This window comes from Rana temporaria, chromosome 1 (genome assembly GCF_905171775.1).
Source record: "Rana temporaria chromosome 1, aRanTem1.1, whole genome shotgun sequence".
NCBI classification, from domain to species: Eukaryota; Metazoa; Chordata; class Amphibia; order Anura; family Ranidae; genus Rana; species Rana temporaria.
Genome location: NC_053489.1, coordinates 669290591 through 669313595, shown reverse-complemented (window position 1 = coordinate 669313595; position 23005 = coordinate 669290591). Strand labels below are relative to the sequence as shown.

Sequence of the window (23005 nt, the reverse complement as noted above, 5' to 3'; positions counted from 1 at the left end):
AATAAAACGTGCAAAACGTGCGACAAAACGCCAGAAAAAAACGCTCAAAACGATACGCTCAGGTGTGAATGGGGCCTAAAGAAATAATAATAATAATAATAAAAAAAAAAGCAAAACAATAATAAATAAATAAATAGATAGTAATAAATAAACAAACAAATAAATAAATACACAGGGGCTTCTGAGGCTAAAATACTTCATCTGCCTGACATCACAACATTACTTGTGATCTTCTGACCGTTCAAAAAAAAAAAAAGTGCAAGAAAGTTCCCCAAGGATGGAAATGTGAGCTCCCCTATGGTGTCATTGCTCATTTTCTGCCCCCGGGGACACGATCCAGTACAGGGCAGGAAAGGGTCATCGATCTGCTTGTTACAGAAAAGTATTAGCTGTGGATACAATGACAGGTCACACAATGGGCGGCTGCTTGTTGTCTACTGCCATGGCTGCAGGCCTCGTCTCCGTGTGTACACGTCTCCATAGCAACAACTGTCCCATAGCAACAGGCCTGCTTCACCTTTCCAGCTCTCCAATTCCATTCTCTGTAATAACACAGAAATCAAAATCTAACACAAATTTAATTACATGTATTTGAAATTTATTATGTTATTATTATTATTACTATTATTTATGTTAGATTATATTATTATTTTTTGTAATATAAATATATATTAGTAATATTATTATTTAATATTTTATATATTTAATTTCACATATTCACCTTTCATTGAAGGCAGATTCTGCCCTCAGTACAAGTGCTGTACAACCTGGGCAAAACCCTTTATTGTTTTATATTATTATTATTATTATTAATATTATTATTATTGTTATTATTAATATATATTATTAAAATTATTATTTTATAATATATATATATAATAAAATTAATATCCCCCCTCCACCAAATGATTTGGACCAGTGCAAAAAGCAAGGGGCTAGATTCAGCAAAGAATTTCGCCGGCGTATCCATAGATACGCCGCGTAAATTCAAAGCTGCGCCGGCGTATCTACTTTCTGTATTCAGAAAGCTAGATACGCCAACATTAGCCTAAGATACGACTGGCATAAGTCTCTTACGCCGTCGTATCTTAGGGTGCATTCTGACGCTGGCCCGCTAGGTGGCGCTCCCGTCGTTTTCGGCGTAGAGTATGCAAATTACCTAGATACGCCGATTCACAAACCTACGCGCGCCTGGCGTTCGTTTTTTACGTCGTTTGCGTAAGGCTTTTTCGGCGTAACGCTGCGCCTGCTTCTATGAGGCGCACTCAATGTTAAGTATGGACGTTGTTTCCGCTTCGATTTTTGAATTTTTTACGTTGTTTGCGTAAGTCATTCGCGAATAGGGCTGGACGTAATTTACGTTCAAGTCGAAACCAATGACGTCCATGCGACGTCATTTGGAGCAATGCACACTGGGATATGTACACGGACGGCGCATGCGCCATTCGTACAAAACGTAAATCACGTCAGGTCAACACACATTAGCATAAAACACGCTCCCCCCTTACACATTTGAATTACGCGCGCTTACGCCACCCCCATTTACGCTACGCCGCCGCAACTTACGGACCAAGCGCTTTGTGAATACTGCACTTGCTCCTGTAACTTGCGGCGGCGTAGCGTAAATACGATACGCTGCGCCGCCGTTAGATTGTGCGCCCCTACCTGAATCTAGCCCAAGGTCTATAAAGACATGGATGAGCGAGTTTGGGGTGAAGGAACTAGTCTGTTCTGACCTCAATCCGATAGAACACCTTGGGGATAGAGTATTTGTTATTATTATATATTATAAATATTGTTGTTTTATATATGTAATTCCACATATCCACCTTTCATTCAAGGTATGGCGGATTTTGTCCTCAGTACAAGTACAACCTGGGCAAAACCTACGGGAAGTTGACCGCAGATCTGCTGACCAGTCCGGACATCCATCGCTCGGGGCAGCTTGTGCTGCAGTCCTGTCTGTTCCCTCCACCCCGTACCACCAGCCACATAGAAGGCCCTGAGGACCTCACCAAGAGGAGGAGACCCCGTCTAGGAGACAAGAAACTCTCATGGAGTATGATCCCGGGATACACAGGTAATGTGGCCCCTGGGGGCTCATTGTCACATCTCATTTTTATGCGTTACACTAAGGGCCCGTTCCCAGAAGTTCCCTGCTGTAATGCACACACACATTCGATGCGCCTTTCTAAACATTTAACATGCACTTACACCTGTCGGATCTTAGGGGGATCTATGCGGAACTGATTCTATGAATCAGGCGCATAGATCCGACGGATGGAACTACGCTGTCGTATCTCTATCTGAATCTGGCCCAATGTGTATAACTATTCACCCCCCAAAAGTCAATACTTTGTAGATCCACCTATCACGGCTCCAAGTCTCTTTGGATAAGTCTCTATGATCTTGCCACATCTCACCACTGGGATTTTTGCCCATTCCTCCTCCTTGCAAAACTGCTCCAGCTCCTTCAAGTTGGATGGTTTGTGCTTGTGAACAGCAATCTTTAAGTCTGACCACAGATTTAATATTGGATTGACGTCTGGGCTTTGACTAGGCCATTCCAACACATTTACTTGTTTCCCCTTAAACCACTCAAGTGTTGCTTTAGCAGTGTGTTTGGGGTCATTGTCCTGCTGGAAGGTGAACCTCCGTCCTCGCCTCAAATCACACACAGAGTGCTACAGGTTTTGCTCAAGAATATCCCTGTATTTATCACCATCCATCTTTCCCTCAACTCTGACCAGTTTCCCAGTCCTGACTGCTGAAAAACATCCCCGCAGCATGATGCTGCCACCACCATGTTTCACAGTGGGGATGGTGTTCTTTGGGTGATGTGATGTGTTGGGTTTGTGCCATTTTAGTCTCATCAGACCAGAGCACCTTCCTCCTTACATTTTGGGAGTCTCCCACGTGCCTTTTCGCAAACTCAAAACATAAAAATATTTTTTTTGCTGAAAGTAATGTCTTTCTTCTGGCCACTCTGCCGTAAAGTCCAGCTCTATGGAGTGTACGGCTTATTGTCCCCCTATGTACAGATACTCCAGTCTCTGCTGTGGAACTCTGTAGCTCCTCCAGGGTTACCTTAGGTCTCTGTGCTGCCTCTCTGATTAATGCCCACCTTGCCCGGTCCGTGAGTTTTGGTGTGCGACCGTCTCTTGGCAGGTTTGCTGTTGTGCCATGTTCTTTCCATGTGGTTATGATAGATTTGATGGCGCTCCTAATGATCCTCAAAGATTTGGATATTTTTTTATAACCTAACCCTGACTTGTACTTCTCAACAACATTGTCCCTTCCTTGTTTGGAGAGTTCCTTGGTCTTCATGGCAGTGTTTGGTTAGTGGTGCCTCTTGCTTAGGTGTTGCAGCCTCTGGGGCCTTTCAGAAAGGTGTGTCTATGTAATGACAGATCATGTGACACTTAGATTGCACACAGGTGGACATCATTTCACTAATTATGTGACTTCTGAAGGGAATTGGTGGCACCGGAGATTTTTATGGGCTTCATAACAAAGGGGGTGAATACATACACACATGACAATTATCATTTTTTTATTTCTGAAAAATAGTTTTATGTATTTATTTTTCTTATTTTACTTCACCAACTTAGACTATTGTGTTCTGATCCATCACATATAATTCAGATAAAAAAACATTGAACTAAAGGCTGTAATGTAACAAAATACGTAAAAAGCCAGGGGGGGGGGGGGGGAATACTTTTGCAAGTCACTGTATATCCTAACAATGAATTAGGGGACTGAAATACCTCTCTGTGTAACCACCCTTGTTGTGTCCTCAGGTTTCATCCCCAGATCGCAGAAATTCTTTGCTAAGTCGTATGCCGAGACCACTCGGGACGCCCTGACCGACTTCCAGAAGGATCAGTACCAGCAGGAGAGCCAGAGGCAGGAGCAGGCCCTGGTCAGCAAGCTGCAGAGTGGACAGCAACTGCCCCGCACTGAGCAAGAGAAGCAGGTGAGGTCTTCAGAGATCAGGAAATTCCTCACTGCCTGTGATTAGCGCTGCACAGTGCCGACTTCCTGGCAGGCTCTGCACGTGTGGTTGCCAAAATGCCCCGAGCCCATCCTTATTGAGAAGCCCAACAGATATCACCAACTGTGGATCTCGCTCCGATTGGGGTCTAAATGGGGGGACGTCTTTATTCCGGACCAACAGTGCAATATTTTTTTCCTGGTTCAGGAGGCAAATAAGGCCCAAATAAACCTCTGATGATAATGAATGGAGAAGATAGAATTGCATTTATTGGTTTTATCTCACTAATACCTTTAACTCTTTAGCTCATCGTAGCCAAGTATCGGACTCCGCTCCCTCCGCTGTCCAAGGATGCGGCACCCTACGTCTCTGCCAGTGCTTACCAGATCCAAGTGTCCCCCTACTACATGGAGGATGGCAATCCGCACAAGTATTTCATCTCAGGTGAGCCCAGAGACCATTTCGAGGGACTGTCCCTGATTTGGAGCAATGTCCCTCTTTCCTCCTCATTTGTCCCTCATTTTGTTCTGATCTAGTGGTAATTCAGTGTAACTACAACTTGCTATTTTCATGTCTGTAAATGGTATATTCCAGGGTTACCTGCATGTTGGGCATAGCCCCCACCTGTCTCTGAGGCCTAGTACACATGAGAGGATTTATCCGCGGATACGGTCCACCGGACCATTTCCGCGGATAAATCCTCTCGAGGATTTCCACGGATTTGGATCCGATGGAGTGTACTCACCATCGGATCGAAATCCGCGCCGAAATCCCCTCGCGATGACGTGTCGCGCCGTCGCCGCGATGATGACGCAGCGACGTGCGCGACGCTGTCATATAAGGAATTCCACGCATGCGTCGAATCATTACGACGCATGCGGGGGATCCCTTTGGACGGATTGATCCGGTGAGTCTGTACAGACCAGCGGATCAATCCGTTGGGATGGATTCAAGCGGATAGATTTGAAAGCATGTCTTCAAATTTTTATCCGCTTGAAATCCATCCCAGGGGATAAAAATCCGCGGAAACAGATCCGCTGGATTGTACACACCAGGGGATCTATCCGCTGGAGCCGGTCCGCGGATCAATTCCAGCGGATGGATCCTCTCGTGTGTACGGGGCCTGATTTGGAGGGACTGTCCCTGATTTGGAGGGACTGTCCCTGATTTGGAGGGACTGTCCCTGATTTGGAGGGACTGTCCCTGATTTGGAGGGACTGTCCCTGATTTGGAGCAATGTCCCACTGTCCCTCCTCATTTGCCTTTAATTTTGCTCGGATCTAGTGGTAATTCAGTGTAACTACAACTTGTTATTTTCATGTCTGTAAATGGTATATTCCAATTTACCTGCATGTTGGGCATAGCCCCCACCTGTCTCTGATTTGGAGGGACTGTCCCTGATTTGGAACAAAATCCCTCTGTCCCTCTTTCCTCCCTATTTGTCATTCATTTTGGTCTGATCTATATAGTTGTATATAAAATGCAATTTCTATCTTTCAAAAAGTTTTTCCCGGTGCTAAACCTTTCATCTAATTTCTAAATTGCTGTATCTGTAAATTTCAAAAGCCAATATAAAAGGAATGGTAGTGGTAAAAAATAAATAAAAATTCTTGTGGGCTTAACCACTTAAGCCCCGGACCAAAATGCAGCTAAAAGCCCAGGCCAGGTTTTGCGATTCGGCACTGCGTCGCTTTAACAGACAATTGCGCGGCTCCCAAACAAAATTGGCGTCCTTTTTTTCCCACAAATAGAGCGTTATTTTGGTGGTATTTGATCACCTCTGCGGTTTTTAGTTTTTGCGCTATAAACAAAAATAGAGCAACAATTTTGAAAAAAAATAATATTTTTTACTTTTTGCTATAATAAATATCCCCCAAAAATATATATAAAATTTTTTTTTTCCTCAGTTTAGACCGATACGTATTCTTCTACATATTTTTCGAAAAAAAAATCGCAATAAACGTTTATTGATTGGTTTGCGCAAAAGTTAGAGCGTTTACAAAATAGGGGGTAGTTTTATGGCATTTTTATAAAAAAATTTTTTTACTAGTAATGGCGGCGATCAGCGATTTTTTTTCGGTACAGTATGGCGGACATTATGGCGGACACTTTTGACACATTTTTGGGACCATTGGCATTTTTATAGCGATCAGTGCTATAAAAATGCATTGGATTACTATAAAAATGCTGCTGGCAGTGAAGGGGTTAACACTAGAGGCCGGGGAAGGGGTTAATTATGTACCCTGGGTGTGTTCTAACTGTAGGTGGGGGGTGGCCTTACTAGGGGAAATGACTGATCGCTGTTCATACATTGTATGAACAGACGGTCAGGCATTTCTCCCCTGACAGGACCGGGAGCTGTGTGTTACACACACAGCTCCTGATCATCGCTCTGTAACAAGCAATCGTGGGTGCCCGGCGGCGATCGCGCCCGCCGGGCACGCGCACGGGAGTCAGAGACGAGCGGACGGTGCGCATTCGCCCCTAGTGGCCGCTAAGAGAGCCGACGTAGAGCTACGGGCTCTCACGCAGGGGAGCCGACCTGCCGCCGTAGAACTGCAGCGGCTGGTCGGCAAGTAGTTAGGGACCGCCACAAGCAGATATACTGCAGGAGGGCGGCCCTGCTGCGTGAAATCACGTACAGGTAAGTGATTTTGTGTAGTGGGTCTAGGGCATGCGTGTGTGCGCTGCCGACGACCCACTCCCACTGTGATTGGACAGCGGGAGCCAATCAGCGTGTCCTGCGGCCGCAATGGCTGTTTATCGTTCACAGGAGAGACAGAATGGCGATCTGCCTATGTAAACCTGGCAGACCACTGTTCTGTGAGGGAGGAAGATGGAGATCTTGTATTTCTGCTAAGGATCTCTCTTTTTTCTCCAGTCACAGCATCCCCCCCCCCCCCAGTTAGAAAGCACTCCCTAGGAGCACACTTATACCTTTGATGCCCCTGATGTTAACCCCTTCCCTGACAGTGTCATTAGTACAGTAACAGTGCATATTTTTAGCACTGATCACTGTATTAGTGTCAATGGTTCCCAAAAAGGTTCAAGGGTGTCAGGCAGGGCCGCCATCAGGAATTAGGGGGCCCCTTACACAGCTTCAGGCATGGCCCCCCTGGAGCAGAGAACGGGAGGGGGGGGGGGGGTGCTGCCGCCTGAAATTGAGAAGCGGGGGGGGCCCTTTACAAAAAAATGAAGAAATAAAGAAAAGTATATATATAAAAAAAAGGGGGGTAGCCATCCGGGGACCTCTGGGCCCTTTAATAGAAAGAAAAAAATATATATTTATTTATTTTTAAAAAGAGGGGTTGCCTTCTGGGGACCTCTGGCCCTTTAATATTTTTTTTTATATATATATATATATATATATATATATATATATATATATATATAAATGTAGGTATATATATAAAAATAAATTACGAAAAAAGGGGGGTTTCCATCCGGGACCTCTGGGCCCTTTAATAAAAATAAAAAAAATAAACCTCTGGGCCCTTTAATAATAAAAAAATATATATACAAATAAATAAATAAACATTTATAAAAAAGAAAAGGGGGGGTTTGCAACATGGGGCCCTGGGGACCTCTGAGCCCTTTAATAATATATATGTATATATATGTAAAAAAGAAATAAAAAGAAAAAAAATAATATAATAATAAAATATATATATATATATATATATATATATATATATATATATATATATATATATATATATATATATACACATACACTGTGTATATATATATATATATATATATATATATATATATATATATATATATATATATATATATTATATTATATAAAAGAAATAAAAAATATATAAAAAAAAAAGACCTCCGGGCCCCTTACAGGTGTACTGCCTGTACCCCCTGATGGCGGCCCTGGTGTCTGGTGTCCAATTTATCTGCCACAATGTCGCAGTCCTGCTAAAAATTGCTGATTGCCACCATTACTAGTAAAAAAAAAAAAATCTATAAATATATCCCATAGTTTTTAGACACTATAACTTTTGCGCAAACCAATCAGTATATGCTTATTGGGATTTTATCGTATTGGCACTGATATCAGTCTCCGCTCTAATTCATACCAAAGGTGTTCTATCGGGTTGAGGTCAGGACTCTGTGTAGCCAAGTCAAGTTCCTCCACCCCAAACTCGCTTATCCGTGTCATTATGGACCTTGCTTTGTGCACTGGTGCGCAGTCATGTTGAAACAGAAAGGGACTGTCCCCAAACTGTTCCCACAAAGTTGAACCTTAAGGCCCAGATTCACGTACGACTTACGCCGACGTATCTTCTGATACGCAGCGTAAGTTCTCGGATGCGCCGTCCTATCTGTGCGCCTAATTCTCAATACAAGATACGCCTGAATTTTGGCTTGATCCAAACGACGTAAGTCTCCTGCGCCGTTGTATCTTGGGCGCATATTTACGCTGGCTGCAAGGGGCGCTTCCATTGATTTACGCGTCGAATATGTAAATGAGCAAGATACGCCGATTCACGAACGTACTTACGCCCATTGCTGTAATCTACGCCGGTGTAAAGTTATTCCACATAAAGCAGGGGTAAGTCATGTTAGGGTATGGACCAGGGAACAGCCGTCGTATTTTACGTAAGTCGTACGTGAATGGGGCTGGGCGTAGGTTACATTCACGTCGTATGCATTGAGCTGTCGTATCTTAGGGAGTAAATTTGCCGTGATTCTGAGCTTGCGCGCGTATGAGCCGTTCGTTCGGACCTTCATTTACAAGGGGTCACGCTTCATTTTAATAGATCACGCCCACTACCTTCCTACTTTGAATTAGGCGGGCTTACGCCGGCCAATTTACGGCTACGCCGCCGCAACTTACGGAGCAAGTGCTTTGTGAATACTGGTCTTGCCTCTCTATGTTACGTCGGAGTAGCGCATATGAGATGCGCTACGCCGGCCAAAAGATGCGCCGCTCTACGTGAATCCGGCTATAAGAGTTCCCTTCACTGGAACTAAGGGGCCAAGTCCAACCCCTGAAAAACAACCCCACACCATAATCCCCCCTCCAACCAATGATTTGGACCAGTGCACAAAGCGAGATCCATAAAGACACAGATGAACGAGTTTGGGGTGGAGGAACTTGATTGACCTGCACAGAGTCCTGACCTGATAGAACACCTTTGGGATGAATTAGAGCGGAGACTGTGAGCCAGGCCTTCTCATCCAACATCAGTGCCTGACCTCACAAATGCTCTTCTGGAAGAATGGTCAAACATTCCCATAGACACACTCCTAAACCTTGTGGACGGCCTTCCCAGAAGAGTTGAAGCTGTTATAGCTGGAAAGGGCGGAGCCAACTCAATATTGAACCCTACGGACTAAGACTGGGGGGCCATTAAAGTTAATGTGCGTGTAAAGGCAGGTGTCCCAATACTTTTGACAATATAGTGTATGTCTGCATAACTGTCACTCCCAGACTGCTCTGTTTGGCTATTGGAAGTGAAATATCTGGTACCTCTAGATATAGGGAAGGTACACTTTTCCAGCACTACAACAATATGTTATGGAACTATTAAAAGTTTTGCAACAAAAAAATATATAATAAAAACGCTAAACCATTGCATTGCCATTTTTTCACTTAATAACAAAAACCACCTTTGTAAAAACCTGACCTATCTTTCCCCGCAGGTTACACCGGGTATGTTCCTCGATCTCGCTTCATGATTGGCACCGGCTATCCCATCACCACCAACAGAGCCATGGAAGAGTTTGGTCACATGACCCTGAAGAGAGGCATGAGAGTGGGAGGCCAGCCAGAGCCGCGGGAGGGGAACAAGGAGCTGTCGGATCAGAGTCACGTCTACCTGGAGGAACTGGGCTTACTGCCCCGCTACACGGGATACGTGCCAGGTCAGGAGGTTTCATGTGACGTTCCCATTAGGCTAGGGTCACATCAAGGCAGGTTGTAGTTGATGCATTTACTGGTGCATTTGGCGGTGTGTTTTGGGTTTTTGATGCATTTTTGACGTGTTTTTTGGCTAATAGGAAATGATAACAGTTTTGTTCATGTAGTGTGACTTTGATGTGACTTTACACTCTCTGGCACTTAAGTAGCATCAAAGTAGTGCAGGAAGCTTTATGTGTCCAAAGTCATATGTTAGGGTTAAGGAATAGGATTAGAGGTAAGGGTTAGGGTTAAATGTTAGGGTTAAGGGCTAGAGTTTGGGTTAAAAGTTAGGGTTAGGGGCAATGGTTAAGGGCTAGGGTTTAAAGTTAGGGTTAGGGTTTGGGTTACAAGTTAGGGTTAGGAGCTAGGATTAAGGGCTAGGGTTTGGGTTAAGGGCTAGGGTTTGGGTTAAAAGTTAGGATTAGGGGCTAGGGTTAAGGGCTAGGGTTTGGCTTTAGGGCTACGGTTAGGGTTAAGGGCTAGGGTTAAAAATTAGGATTAGGGGGGTTAAATATTAGGGTTAAGGGCTAAAGTTTTGATTACAAGTTAGGGGCTAGGGTTAAGGGCTAGGGTTTGGGTTAAATGTTAGGGTTAAGGGCTAGGGTTAGGGGCTAGGGTTTGGATTAAATGTTAGGGTTAAGGGCTAAGGTAAAAGTTAGGGGCTAGGCCTTTGGGTTAAATAATAGGGTTAAGAGCTAGGGTTTGGGTAGGAGCTACTGTTAGGATTAAGGGGTAGGGTTAAGGGGTAGGATTAGGATTAAGGGCTATGGCTTGGGTTAAAAGTTAGGGCTAGGCCTTTGGGTTAAATATTAGGGTTAAGGGCTAGTGTTTGTGTTAAATGTTAGGGTTAAAAATTAGGGTTAGGGGCTAGGGTCTGTGTTAAATGTTAGGGTTAAGGGCTAGGGTTTGAATTAAAAGTTAGGGTTAGGGGCTAGGGTTAAGGGCTAGGGTTTGGGTCAAATGCTAGGATTAAGGGCTAGGGTTTGGGTTAAATGTTAGGGTTAAAGGCTAGGGTTTGGGTTAAGAGTTAGGGTTAAGGGCTAGGGTTGGGTTTAAGGGTTAGGGTTTGGGTTAAAAGTTAGGATTAGGGGCTAGGGTTTGGGTTTAGGGCTATGGTTAAAAGTTAGGATTAGGGGCTAGGGTTAATGGCTAGGGTTTGGGTTAAATATTAGGGTTAAGGGCTAAGGTTAAAAGTTAGGGGCTAGGCCTTTGGGTTAAATATTAGGGTTAAGGTCTAGGGTTTGGGTAAAAGTTAGGGTTAGGAGCTACTGTTAGGATTAAGGGGTAGGTTTAGGATTAAGGGCTATGGCTTGGGTTAAAAGTTTGGGCTAGGGTTGGGGTTAAGGGCTAGTGTTTGTGTTAAATGTTAGGGTTAAAAGTTAGGGTTAGGGGCTAGGGTCTGTGTTAAATATTAGGGTTAAGGGCTAGGGTTTGGGTTAAAAGTTAGGGGTTAGGGTTAACGACTAGGGTTTGGGTTAAGAGTTGCGGTTCAGGGCCAGGGTGAGGGTTTAGGGTTAGGGTTGTGGTTAAATGTTAAGGTTAGAGTAAGAGTTAAGGTTAGTGGTAATCATTAGGGTTAGGATTAGTGGTAATTGTTAGGCATAGAATGCTAACCCTAACATTGAAACATTGCCCTTTACCCCAGTCCTTAACTCTGACCCTAACATGCGACTTTAAGTACAAAGGTTCCTGCACTACTTTGAAGTGATCTTTGATGGAATTTTGATGCTACTTAAGTACCAGAGAGTGTAAAGTTGCACTCCATGAACAACTGTCTCCCCCCCCTGCAAAAATGCATAGAAATGCCCCAAAAAAGCATCAAAATCGCAACACTTGCATTCTTGGTCCACTGAAGTCTATCACATGCAAAACGCAATCTGCTGTGAGTAAAAAGTCCCAGACCCTTTCCAAAAAACACACTGGCTCAAAACACAGATGTGAACTATGAATTGTAGTGTTTCTGCAAAATGCCCAAAAATAATAAAAACGCATGTGAACCAAGGCTTATACATACCTCTGGCCAGTGGTGCAGCAATTAAGGAAGTCCCCCAGATATTCTGATAATACCTAAATAGATAAATAGAGATTGCGGTAGCTGGGTGATTTCTCAATTCTGTTTCCCCCATATTTGGCTAATAATGAAATTAAGAGGGTGTGTTGGACCTCTGCAGGAAGACCACTGCTTCCAAAGAGACAGAAAGAGTCATTCTCTGCAGCATTGCTGACAGGGGACAGGCTTTTTCAGTCTGGCTGTGGATGCTTTCTAAAGACCCTGAGAAGACTTTGCACATCTTTTATTTTGATGCGCCTGGGATGTATTTAGTTGATTTAAAGTAAAAGTTAAATTAAGCTTTAAATATTACCTGACCTTAACAGTGAATTCTTAGAAAATACCTAAAGTGGTTCTAAAGGCAGAAGGTTGTTTGTGAATCCTCGGCATTATGGTCAGGGCCGGTGCAAGGATTTTTGCCAACTCAGGCAAAGGTGCATTTTGCCGCCGCCCCCCCCCCCCCCCCCCAGCACGCACGCACACGTGCACACACCATACATTATATATGTGCTCCATTAAGCTTTAATGGTTATGATGCTTAAAGTGATCGTTCAACTTATTTATCTTTTACAGAGAAAGATAGCAAACAAACTATTTGTGGTTTTTGTAAAGTGCATTTTTTTTTTTTTAAACAGGAAACTTTAACCACTTAAGACCGGACCATTATGCAGGTCAAGGACCTTGCCCCTTTTTGCGATTCGGCACTGCGTCGCTTTAACTGACAATTGTGCGGTCGTGCGACGTGGCTCCCAAACACAATTGGCGTCCTTTTTTCCCCACAAATAGAGATTTCTTTTGGTGATATTTGGTCACCTCTGCGGTTTTTATTTTTTGCGCTATAAACAAAAAAAAGCGACAATTTTGAAAAAAAGTTCCAAATTTTTTCCTTTTTGCTGTAATAAATATCCCCCAAAAATATATAAAAAAAACATTTTTTCCTCAGTTTAGGCCGATACGTATTCTTCTACATATTTTTGGTAAAAAAACGCAATAAGCGTTTATCGATTGGTTTGCGCAAAATTTATAGTTTTATGGCATTTTTATTAATAATTCTTTTTTTTACTACTAATGGCGGCGATCAGCGTTTTTTTTCCGTGACTGCGACATTATGGCGGACACATCGAACAATTTTGACCAATTTTTGGGACCATTGTCATTTTCACAGTGAAAAGTGATATAAAAATGCACTGATTACTGTAAAAATGACAATTGCAGTTTAGGAGTTAACCACTAGGGGGCGCTGAAGGGGTTAAGTGTAACCTCATATGTGTTTCTAACTGTAGGGGGGCGGGGCTGGACGTGTGACGTCACTGATCATCTTTCCCTATATCAGGGAACAGACGATCACTGTCATTGCCACAATGAAGAACAGGGAAGGTGTGTTTACACTCGCCTCTCCCGTTCTTCAGCTCCTGAGACCGATCGCGGGACAACGGGGGCGATCGGGTCCGCGGGTCCCGCAGGCACGCTCACGCAGCTTCGGACTGGGTCGCGAGTGCAACCCCGGCGGCGCGCTCGCGACCCCACGGCTAGGCTCTTAAAGAGGACGTACGTGCTTGTGCCCAGCCGTGCCCTTCTGCCAACGTATACCGGCGTGAAGGGGTCCTTAAATGGTTAAAACAGGTCGGTCCCCCTTACCTGTTTCTGAAAACCCAATCTGTGCACCGGGCGGCTCCCGTCCCGAGTCCCTCAACCGGTCGCTGTCGCCTCCAGGATGACGCCGCAGGCTGCACTGCCTGCTGGTGCGGGTCCGGTCCGTCCGTTGCTCCGCCTCTTGCAGCCCTCGTTCCTTTACATCATGCGGCTGAGCGGCCTGGGGAACCAGGGGCGGGGCCACTTACGTCACTCACTGACGTAGGCGCCGCTTAGGCGCCGCGTAGGCCGCGTAGCCAAGGAGGAGACACTGAGACAGAATGACTGCACAGGTCAGCGCGGGGACTCATCCTTCAGATGCCACCCGCAGCGGCAGCCCACACCACACACACTCTGTCACGGACCGGTCAATTTTCCGCCCTGTTCCCTGGCGCCGTAAGGCAAGTGCATGTTGCCTTGCGCTAGCGCCGGCCCTGATTATGGTTAAAAAAAAAACATTCTGCAAGCAGCCCCCAGCACCCCCCTAAATACAAGGGTTCTTCAAAATACTTATTTTTTTAACTCTATTAAATATTAAAAAGTGCACAAACCTTTTGAAGACCCCTTGTACTTACCTGAGTCTTATCTCTATCCAGTGATGTGCACATGGAGCAGCGGCTCTCACCGCTCTCTTTCCTCATTGGCTCAGACACAGCAGCAGGAGTCATTGGAAGACAGTGAGGATGGATCAGGGGGCGGGGCTGAGCTGCACTCTCTGTGTCTTACATAGTTGCCAACATTCCCCAAAAATTATTAGGGGCACTTTTTTTTAGAAGAAAGCCAATGTAGGCGGAGCAATATGTTAATTATAGGTGTGGCAACATTTTTTGTGGGCGTATCAAGCCCCTTAAAGTCATTGCGGCGTGCGTAGCGTGTCAAGGTGAAAACTGGCCTGGCTTCAATTATACTAAATATTGGGTGTGGCTTAAAGGGGGTATGGTTGGATAGAGCTGGGTTTGACAAATTTGCTTGGAATCTAGGAGCCAGCTAAAAAAGTTAGGATCCAGAAACGCGCCCTGTCCCGCAGAGCTTGCGCACATAAGCGAGCACATACGTGAGTAGCGCCCGCATATGAAAGCGGTGTTCAAACCACACATGTGAGGTATCGCCACGTTTGGTAGAGCGAGAGCAATAATTCTAGCACTAGACCTCCTCTGTAACTTAAAACATTCAACCTGTAGAATTTTTTAAACGTTGCCTATGGAGATTTTAAAAGGTAAAAGTTTGTCGCCATTCCACGAGCGGACGCAATTTTGAAGCGTGACATGTTGGGTATCAAATTACTCGGCGTAACATTATTTTTCACAATATAAAATCAAAGTGGGCTAACTTTACTGTTGTCTTATTTTTTTATAAAAAAAAAGTGCATTTCTCCCCAAAAAAGTGCACTTGTAAGACCGCTGCGCAAATACGGTGTGACAGAAAGTATTGCAAAGACCGCCATTTTATTCTCTAGGGTGTTAGAATAAAAAAATATACATAATGTTTGGGGGTTCTAATTAGAGGGAAGGAGATGGCAGTGAAAACACAGGAGAAGCTCCATTAGGATTGTTGGTTTACTTGTCATGCCAACGGCCACCACAAGATGACGCCAGATCACAGAAGGAAGCAATAGCCGCAGCCTCAATTACCGGCCGGCACGGCCTGTCGCGATTGCGCAGGGGCGGTGGGGCGCACAGAGACAACGGATGGTGTATCCTGTGTCTCTGTGCGCCCCACCTCCCTGCAATCGCGTCGGGCCGTGCGGGTGGATAATTGATGCCGCGACTTTGCGGCCTTCTGCAGGCCTATGCTTACTTCCCCCAGGTGCCAGGTCACTAATTCTAGTCGCAATTGCGACCGGGCGCCCGGATTTTGTCAAACCCTGGGATAGCGTCTTTACCTTTAAAGTCCCCCTTTACCATCAGAGCCCTCCTCTGTTGCGCAGTCATGTTGGAACAGGAAGGGGTCACCCCCAAACTGTTCCCACACAGTTGGGAGCATGAAATTGTTCAAAATGTCTTGGTTAGCTGACGCCTTAAAGCGGTGGTTCCCCTAAAAATAAACTTTTAACATTGCTTTTCCCACATTAATTACGATTAGAATCGGCTGGTTTTATAAAAAAAAAACGTCCGTACATACCGTTCGCTATATTCGTTCTCACCGCCACTTCCGGGTACGATGCTGGCGGTGGGCGTTCCTAATTGATGGACAGGCATCCGACGGTCGCATCCATCGCGTCACGAGATGCCGAAAGAAGCCGAACGTCGGTGCGCATGCGCCGTATAGAGCCGCACCGACGTTCGGCTTCTTTCGGCATCTCGTGACGCGATGTATGCGTCGGTCGGATGCCTGTCCATCAATTAGGAACGCCCACCGCCAGCATCGTACCCGGAAGTGGCGGTGAGAACGAATATAGCGAACGGTATGTACGGACGTTTTTTTTTAAATAAAACCAGCCGATTCTAATCGTAATTAATGTGGGAAAAGCAATGTTAAAAGTTTATTTTTAGGGGAACCACCCCTTTAAGAGTTTCCTTCCCTGGAACTAAGGGGCCAAGCCCAACTACTCTATTTCATCCCAAAGATGTTCTATTGGGTTAAGGTCAGGACTCTGTGCAGCCCAGTCAAGTTCCTATACCCCAAACTCGCTCATCCATGTCATTATGGACTTTGCTTTGTGCACTGGTGTGCAGTCAAGGGGCCGTCCCCAAACTGTTCCCACAAAGTTGAGCTTTCACTGGAACTAAGGGGCCAAGCCCAACCCCTGAAAAACAACCCCACATCATTTCTCTTTCGTTCATAGACGGACACAGCCTTCATTGACCTTAGGGTTATGCTTCTTCCTACCAGGAGATTTAGGCAGAATTCTACAGCACTTAAGGTGTTAAAAACTTTCCTTCATGCTGCTCCTCCCAGGGGGCGTGGCTCCCCCAGGCATAACCCACACCCTGCTTTAGCAGCCTCAGTTTGTTTTCTGCCTAACGACAGGAGGTCAAGGCTATCTCTGGAGTTCCTGGACTCTGGAGTTTTTTTCTGGCGATTTTTCTCGCTTTTTTTATTATTTTGTTCCTGCATTTTTGAATCCTGCGATTCTTCTATCAACAGCCAACTGGGTGACAGGCTGGGTCCTCGACTCTTGTAGTCCCCCCATGTTCGGCCTTCGAGCGTGTGCCGGCCCTCAGCTCAGCTTTGGGACGTCCACGACAGGCCCCATTGCTCCAGGGGCGGCCGGGGAACTTCGGTTCTAGGGCACACATATGACCGGTCTCTATGGCTTTGTCACAGTGTGTCTGGCCGACAGCCATGCCGTTTACGGACGTTGGTTCTGTCTGGGTACCTCCAGCCGGGTAGTCGCAGGACAGGTAAGTAGTGGCCCCTTACTCAGGTAAGTGGTCTGGCTGGTGGTTTCCCTGGGGAGGTCGACTGAGGGTCCGCCCTGCTTTCCTCTCTCCCCTTCCTCTCCCTCCTTCCCCTGACTGGGTAGTGGCTGTGAAGGGGGGCCTCCTGGGTTTTCTTTGTTACCACCGGGGCCCGTGTGTTGTTGGGGGGACTGTGTTTTTTCAGCTCCCTCTGCAGCTGGGTGGGGTGGTGAATACCGGGGGCCCCCATGCTCTGCAATAGCAGCAAGGAGGTGACCAGTGGGTTTTTTTTTTTTGTCCTGCCTTGCAGGGTGGGTGACTCAGCGCTGACACTATGGATATGCCTGAGTTAACCCTTAACGCCCCTCCCCCTGCCACATCTGTTATGTTGGCTGTCCTGGGTTTCTTGCCAGGTTTGAAGCAGCTAGTGCCCGGATGGGGGGTAAAAAAGCGCCCCCTCCCTGAAGCCTGCTTCTGGGGATGACACAGAATCGCTGTTTTTTTCTGGTTCTGTTATGTCAGAGGCTGCGGGTTTTAACCCTTATGGATAGTGAGGATGACTCTGCTGCAGTCAGTTGCTGGCAAGAATTTGTTGGAGCTCTTGTTTCTGCGGTGCGTGAGGCTCTAAAAATTGAGGATGTGGCGGAGACACCTCCGTGTCAGTACCAGCAGACTACCACGCACCGCTGAAGGGTTTCCTTGTGTTCCTTATTTGGACTATATGTTATACAAGGAATGGGATGCACCGCAAAAAGTTTGTCAAAAAACTTTGCAACCCGTTACCCCCTTGAGGGGGGCTTTAAAAAAAAAAAAAAAAGTAGGTCTCTCCTCCGCCAGTGGACCCCCCTGTGTCCAGACTGCGCAAGGCCACCACATTGCCTGTGGAAGGGGCTCCTGCATTTCAGGATCCCGCTGATAGGAGAGTGGAGGCCGTGGCCCGCTCCCTATTCACGGTGGTGGGGTCGGCGGTGAGGCCGGCTCTGGCCGGGGGCCCTGGCAGGCCCCGACTAAAAGGGCGAAGCTCCTGCTGCAGGAGCTGGAAGAAGGACCTCTAAGGTGGCCTTGGTGATCACCGTTAAGGGTGAACGGTCCTTTTGGGTCTTCCCTGACTGGCATCATTGAGGATGCCACAGGTGGTAAGCGCATGCTGTTCCCACGGTTTGGGAAGGGCTAGGGACCTCGCCCTGTGCAAGGACCCTCCTTGCCTACCTCCGAGCGTTTTTTCGCTCGCCCTGTGCGGTGGGGGTAGGTCTACATGGTGCTTGAATCCCCGCTGCGGGGTAGCAGCGCACCGGATACCGCATGCCTAACAAGTCTGCGGACATACCTGCTACCGCCTGAAGGTCTGCTCCCGCCCGTGTCTCGGGTGGGAGACTGGCTTCGCATTGCGAAGTGTTTTCCTTGGGGTACAAGATTGAGTTTCTCTCTTGTCTGCCAAACAGGTTTTTTCCCTCCGGCTTCTGGCCTCCTCCGGTTCGCCGGTTGACTCCGTCAGGGGCTGTCCAGGATCTTCTGGTCAGGGGAGTGATTGTGCCAGTTCCCTCGTTGGAACGGTCTCGGGGTTTTACTCCATTCTGTTTGTGTCCCCATGGAGGATGGGGCCCGGTCGACCCTGGGCCTCAAGTCCCTCGTTTTGTTTTGTCAGGTTTTTCTGGCATCCTTGGATGTCATGAACGTGTACCTGCATATCCTCAAACCACCAGAGATTCTGTGCTTTGCGGTCGGGGGGGACCATTTTCAATGGTGTCCTTCCCATTCGGCGGGTTTTCGCCAAGGTGCTCGTACCGATACTGGCCCGGCTGTGACAGCGGGGGTTTGTTATCATGGGATGTCTGGACGACATTCTCCTACGAGCTTCTTCGAGCTCTGCATTGGTGGAGCCGTGTCTATCACGTGTCAGGCTCTCCGAGTGTTCGGCTGGTTTCTGGATTGTCCTGAAATCAGGGTTGATTCCGTCTCAGGGATACCTGAGACTGGTCCTGGATTCCTCCGGGGCGGGAGTGTTTTTCTCCTAGCGGAAAAACTTCAGACTCTGCTATCTGCTGTGCAGCAGTTGCCGACCCAGAAGCGTCAGTTGGTAGCCTCTTTCGAGGCGGTTCCGTATGCCCAATTCCACGCCAGGGTACTACGGAGGGAACTGCTGTCACGATGGGACTAGCTTCCGTCATCTCTGGATTACCAGATTCAGTTGAGTCATCTGATCATGTCTCCCCTGGTATGGTGGCTGGCGTTTCCGGTGCTTCGGGCCGGAAAGTCATTTTTCTGCAGGCCACTGGACAGTGGTCACGACGGATGCCAGCCTCTCCGGTTGGGGAGGGGCGCTTGGGGCACCCAGTCAGCCCAGGGGCACTGGACTCAGGTGGAGTCCTGCCTACTGATCAACGTTCTGGAGCTCCGAGCAATCAAGCTTTGCCTTACCAGGTGGTCCCTGGATCTACAGGGCCGACCGGTCAGGATCCTGTCCGATAACACCACGTCCGTGGCGTAGGTTGATCATCAGGGAGGCACACGGAGTTCTGTTGCAGCGACGGGGGTCGCGCGCATCCTTTCGGTGGGCCGAAGGGTCCGTTCCGGCTCTATCGGCCGGGTACATTCCGGGAATACGGAATTGGCTAGCCGACTACCTAAGTCGCACTGCACTGGGCCAAGGAGAGTGGTCTCTCCACCCGCAGGTGTTTCGGGGTCTGTGCCGAAAGTGGGGCACTCCGGACGTGGACCTTCTAGCGTCCCGTCTCTATCGGTAGTTGCCACGGTTCGTGGCCAGGTTTAAGGACCCGTGGGCGGACGCGTCAGGCGCGTTGGTGGCTCCTTGGGGTCGCTGTCGCCTACTTTACACCTTCCCTCCTCGGAAGCTTCTTCCTCGCCTGCTGCGCAGAGTAGAAGCTGTAGGGATTCTATCGGTCCTGATTGCCCCAGATTGGCCGCGTCGCTTCTGGTACGCGGACCAGGTGCGTCTGCTGGCAGATGCCCCCTAGCGTCTTCCCCTGGGAATTGATTTTCTGTTACAGGGTCCAATCTTCCACCCTGTTTCACAGCCACCGGCCTTAGCGGTGTGGCTGTTGAGAGCCAGGGGCTTAAGGACCGAGGCCTATTGGGCTCGGTGGTCTCTACCGTGCTGCCTGCACGGAGGTCTACCTCACGTAGGTTTTTTCCTCATACATGGAATGCCTACTTCTCTGTGTGTGGGGAGATGAACTGGCACTCTCGTACATGCGTTGTGTACAGGATTCTGCTGTCTTTGCAGCAGGGAGTGGTTCAGGCTCTCGCCTTACGTACGGTTAGGAGCCAGATTTCTGCTCTGGCTGTTTTTTACTTGCAGCGACCCTTGGCATAGCACTCCTGGGTGCGTGCGTTGGGTCAGGGGGTCTGGCAGGTGGCCCCTCCGGTGCGCCCTCCATTACCCCCATGGGACTTGAATTTAGTCCTTTCAGTGCTTCGGGATGCTCCCTTTGAGGACATTCGGGAGGTTTTTTGTTTTATTGTCACAAAAGGTGACAATGCTTGGTCATCCGTAAGGATAAGATGGTGCTGCGGCCGCAGCCGTTTTTCTCCCTAAGGTCGTTTCGGCTTTTCACTTGGATGTGGACATTGTTCTTCCATCCTTGTGTCCTCAGCCGAAGAACCCGAAGGAGGCCACTTTACATTCTTTGGATGTGGTTCGGGCCCTTCGAGTTTACTTTTCGGCGACAGCTCCGTTCCGGATGTCGGACTCGCTGTTCGTGTCTGTGTCCGGTCCCAGTAAGGGCCTGGCAGTTTCGTCGGCCACCATTTCCAGGTGGATCCGACGGATTGTGCTTCAGGCCTATGCCCTGAAGGGCGGGCGCCCCCTTTCGGGTCATGGCGCATTCGACCAGGGCGATCGGGGCCTCTTGGGCTTTCCGACACCAAGCCTCTGTGTTACTGGTGTGTAAGGCTGCGACCTGGTCGTCGGTCCACGCTTTTTCAAAGTTTTATATGGTGGATGTGAGTGCATCTTCGGATGCCTCCATTGGCCGCAGGGTGTTACAGGCGGCAGTTTAAGGTTGGAGTTCCTCCGTTGAGTAACTCCGGTTTTTGTTTGGGGTGTAACCTGTTTTTGCTGTGTTATTTTTCCCACCCCTCGAATTTTTTTTGACACTGCTTGGGGACGTCCCTAAGGTCAATGAAGGCTGTGTCCGTCTATGAACGAAAGAGAAAAAAGGATTTTTGTACTCACCGTAAAATCCATTTCTCTGAGTTCATAGACGGACACAGCACCCACCCCTCCTTTGTTTGTACTGCTTGTTACGAACTGAGGCTGCTAAAGCAGGGTGTGGGTTATGCCTGGGGGAGCCACGCCCCCTGGGAGGAGCAGCATGAAGGAAAGTTTTTAACACCTTAAGTGCTGTAGAATTCTGCCTAAATCTCCTGGTAGGAAGAAGCATAACCCTAAGGTCAATGAAGGCTGTGTCCGTCTATGAACTCAGAGAAATGGATTTTACGGTGAGTACAAAAATCCTTTTATTTCCCACACCGTGATTTGGACCAGTGCACAAAGCAAGGTCCATGAAGACATGGATAAGCGAGTTTAGGGTGGAGGACCTCAACCCGATAGAACACCTATCGAACTGAGATTGTGAGCCAGGTCTTCTACTCCAACATCAGTGCCTGACCTCACAAATGCTCTTCTGGAAGAATGGTCAAACATTCCCATAGACACCCTCCTAAACCTTGTGGACGGCCTTCCCAGAAGAGGTGAAGCTGTTATAACTGCAAAGGGCGGGACCAACTCAAAATTGAACCCTGTGGACTAAGATTGGGATGCCATTAAAGTTCATGTTATTGTAAAGGGAGGTGTCCCAATACTTTTGATAATATAGTGTATATTAGGCATTTTGCAACTAGAAGCTTACATAACAAGGGGGCAGGCTATAGATTAGAAAGGTAGACCCAAAGTCCCCCCCGCCCCCCAAAAAAAATCTACTTTGGAGGCCAATTACGATTGCACTCAGGTGACCATGTTCTCTTTCACCCTGCAGGTTACAAGTTCCAGTATGGACACACCTACGGTCACCTTACCCAAAATGCACTGGGCCAGAGCACCCTACAGAAGCAGATGGTGAATTAGGAGAAAGAAGAAGAGCAGGAGACACAGCGGCCAATGTAGCCACCACCGACTGAAGAGTCAGCTGACCCAACCACGGTCATGCAAACATTCATACGAACATTCTCATCAGTACACGTCTCCATCTTCGATTTTTCTCACCACTGCGGCCACAAATGGCTGTTGTGGTTGTTTTGACCCCACTAATGTTTAAAAAATAAAAAAACTTTCTTAACCCCTCCCTGCCTATCCCCAGTGTCCATTTAGCTGGGCCTTTATACCCTAGACCAAGATCTAGCCAATCACATGACCAGTCATTAGCAGAGACTGAGCGCTGTCTTGGACCTCTATGCTGGGAGCAGTGACCATTAGACATGTGCAATTTGTTTAGTTCCAAATTCGTTTTTTTAACACATTTTGACAAATTCGTTAATTCCAAAATTTTCCAAATTTTTCAATTTTCGGATTTCCGAAATTTCGAATTTTCAGGAATTCGGAAATGCGAAATTTAGAAAATTTTACATTTCGAATTTTGCAATATTAACATTTCGGAAATTTGAAAAGTTCGAAAATTCGACATTAGGAAATTCAAAATTTAGTAAATCCAAAATTCCAATTACCAAACTTTGAAAATCGGAGATTAGAAAAACAGAAATTACACCATTCCCAATTCAGAAAATCTAAAATTAGAAAATCACTAATTTGAAGAATCCAAATTTGGAAAATCAAGAATTTGAAAATTCGGAAATTTGAAATTCGGAAATTTGAAAATCGGAAAATTTGGATTTTTGAATTTCCGAGTTCCCAAATTTCGGAATTTTTTAATTTCCAAATTTTCGGATTTTCAAGATTTCGAATTACTGAATTTTCGGAAATTCGGAAATTTTTGCAATTCGAATTTCAGAATATTTAAATTTCGGAAATTTGACATTAGGAAATTCTAAATTTAGTAAATCTAAAATTCGAAAATTCGAAAATTGGAGATTTGAAAATCAGAGATTAA

The 23005-nt window shown here is 46.8% G+C and overlaps 1 protein-coding gene across 1 annotated transcript in view; it reads left to right on the top strand.

Moving 5' to 3' along the window:
- The window catches only part of FAM166B (family with sequence similarity 166 member B), a 32461-nt gene extending 10044 nt beyond the window's left edge, over positions 1-22417 (top strand). The window contains exons 2-6 of the mRNA XM_040335591.1: positions 1842-2080; positions 3801-3976; positions 4300-4438; positions 9659-9880; positions 21938-22417. Coding sequence (XP_040191525.1) covers positions 1842-2080; positions 3801-3976; positions 4300-4438; positions 9659-9880; positions 21938-22026 — 865 coding nt within the window. The 3' untranslated portion in view covers positions 22027-22417. The remainder of the gene's footprint in view (positions 1-1841; positions 2081-3800; positions 3977-4299; positions 4439-9658; positions 9881-21937) is intronic.
- Positions 22418-23005: the final 588 nt, after the last annotated feature.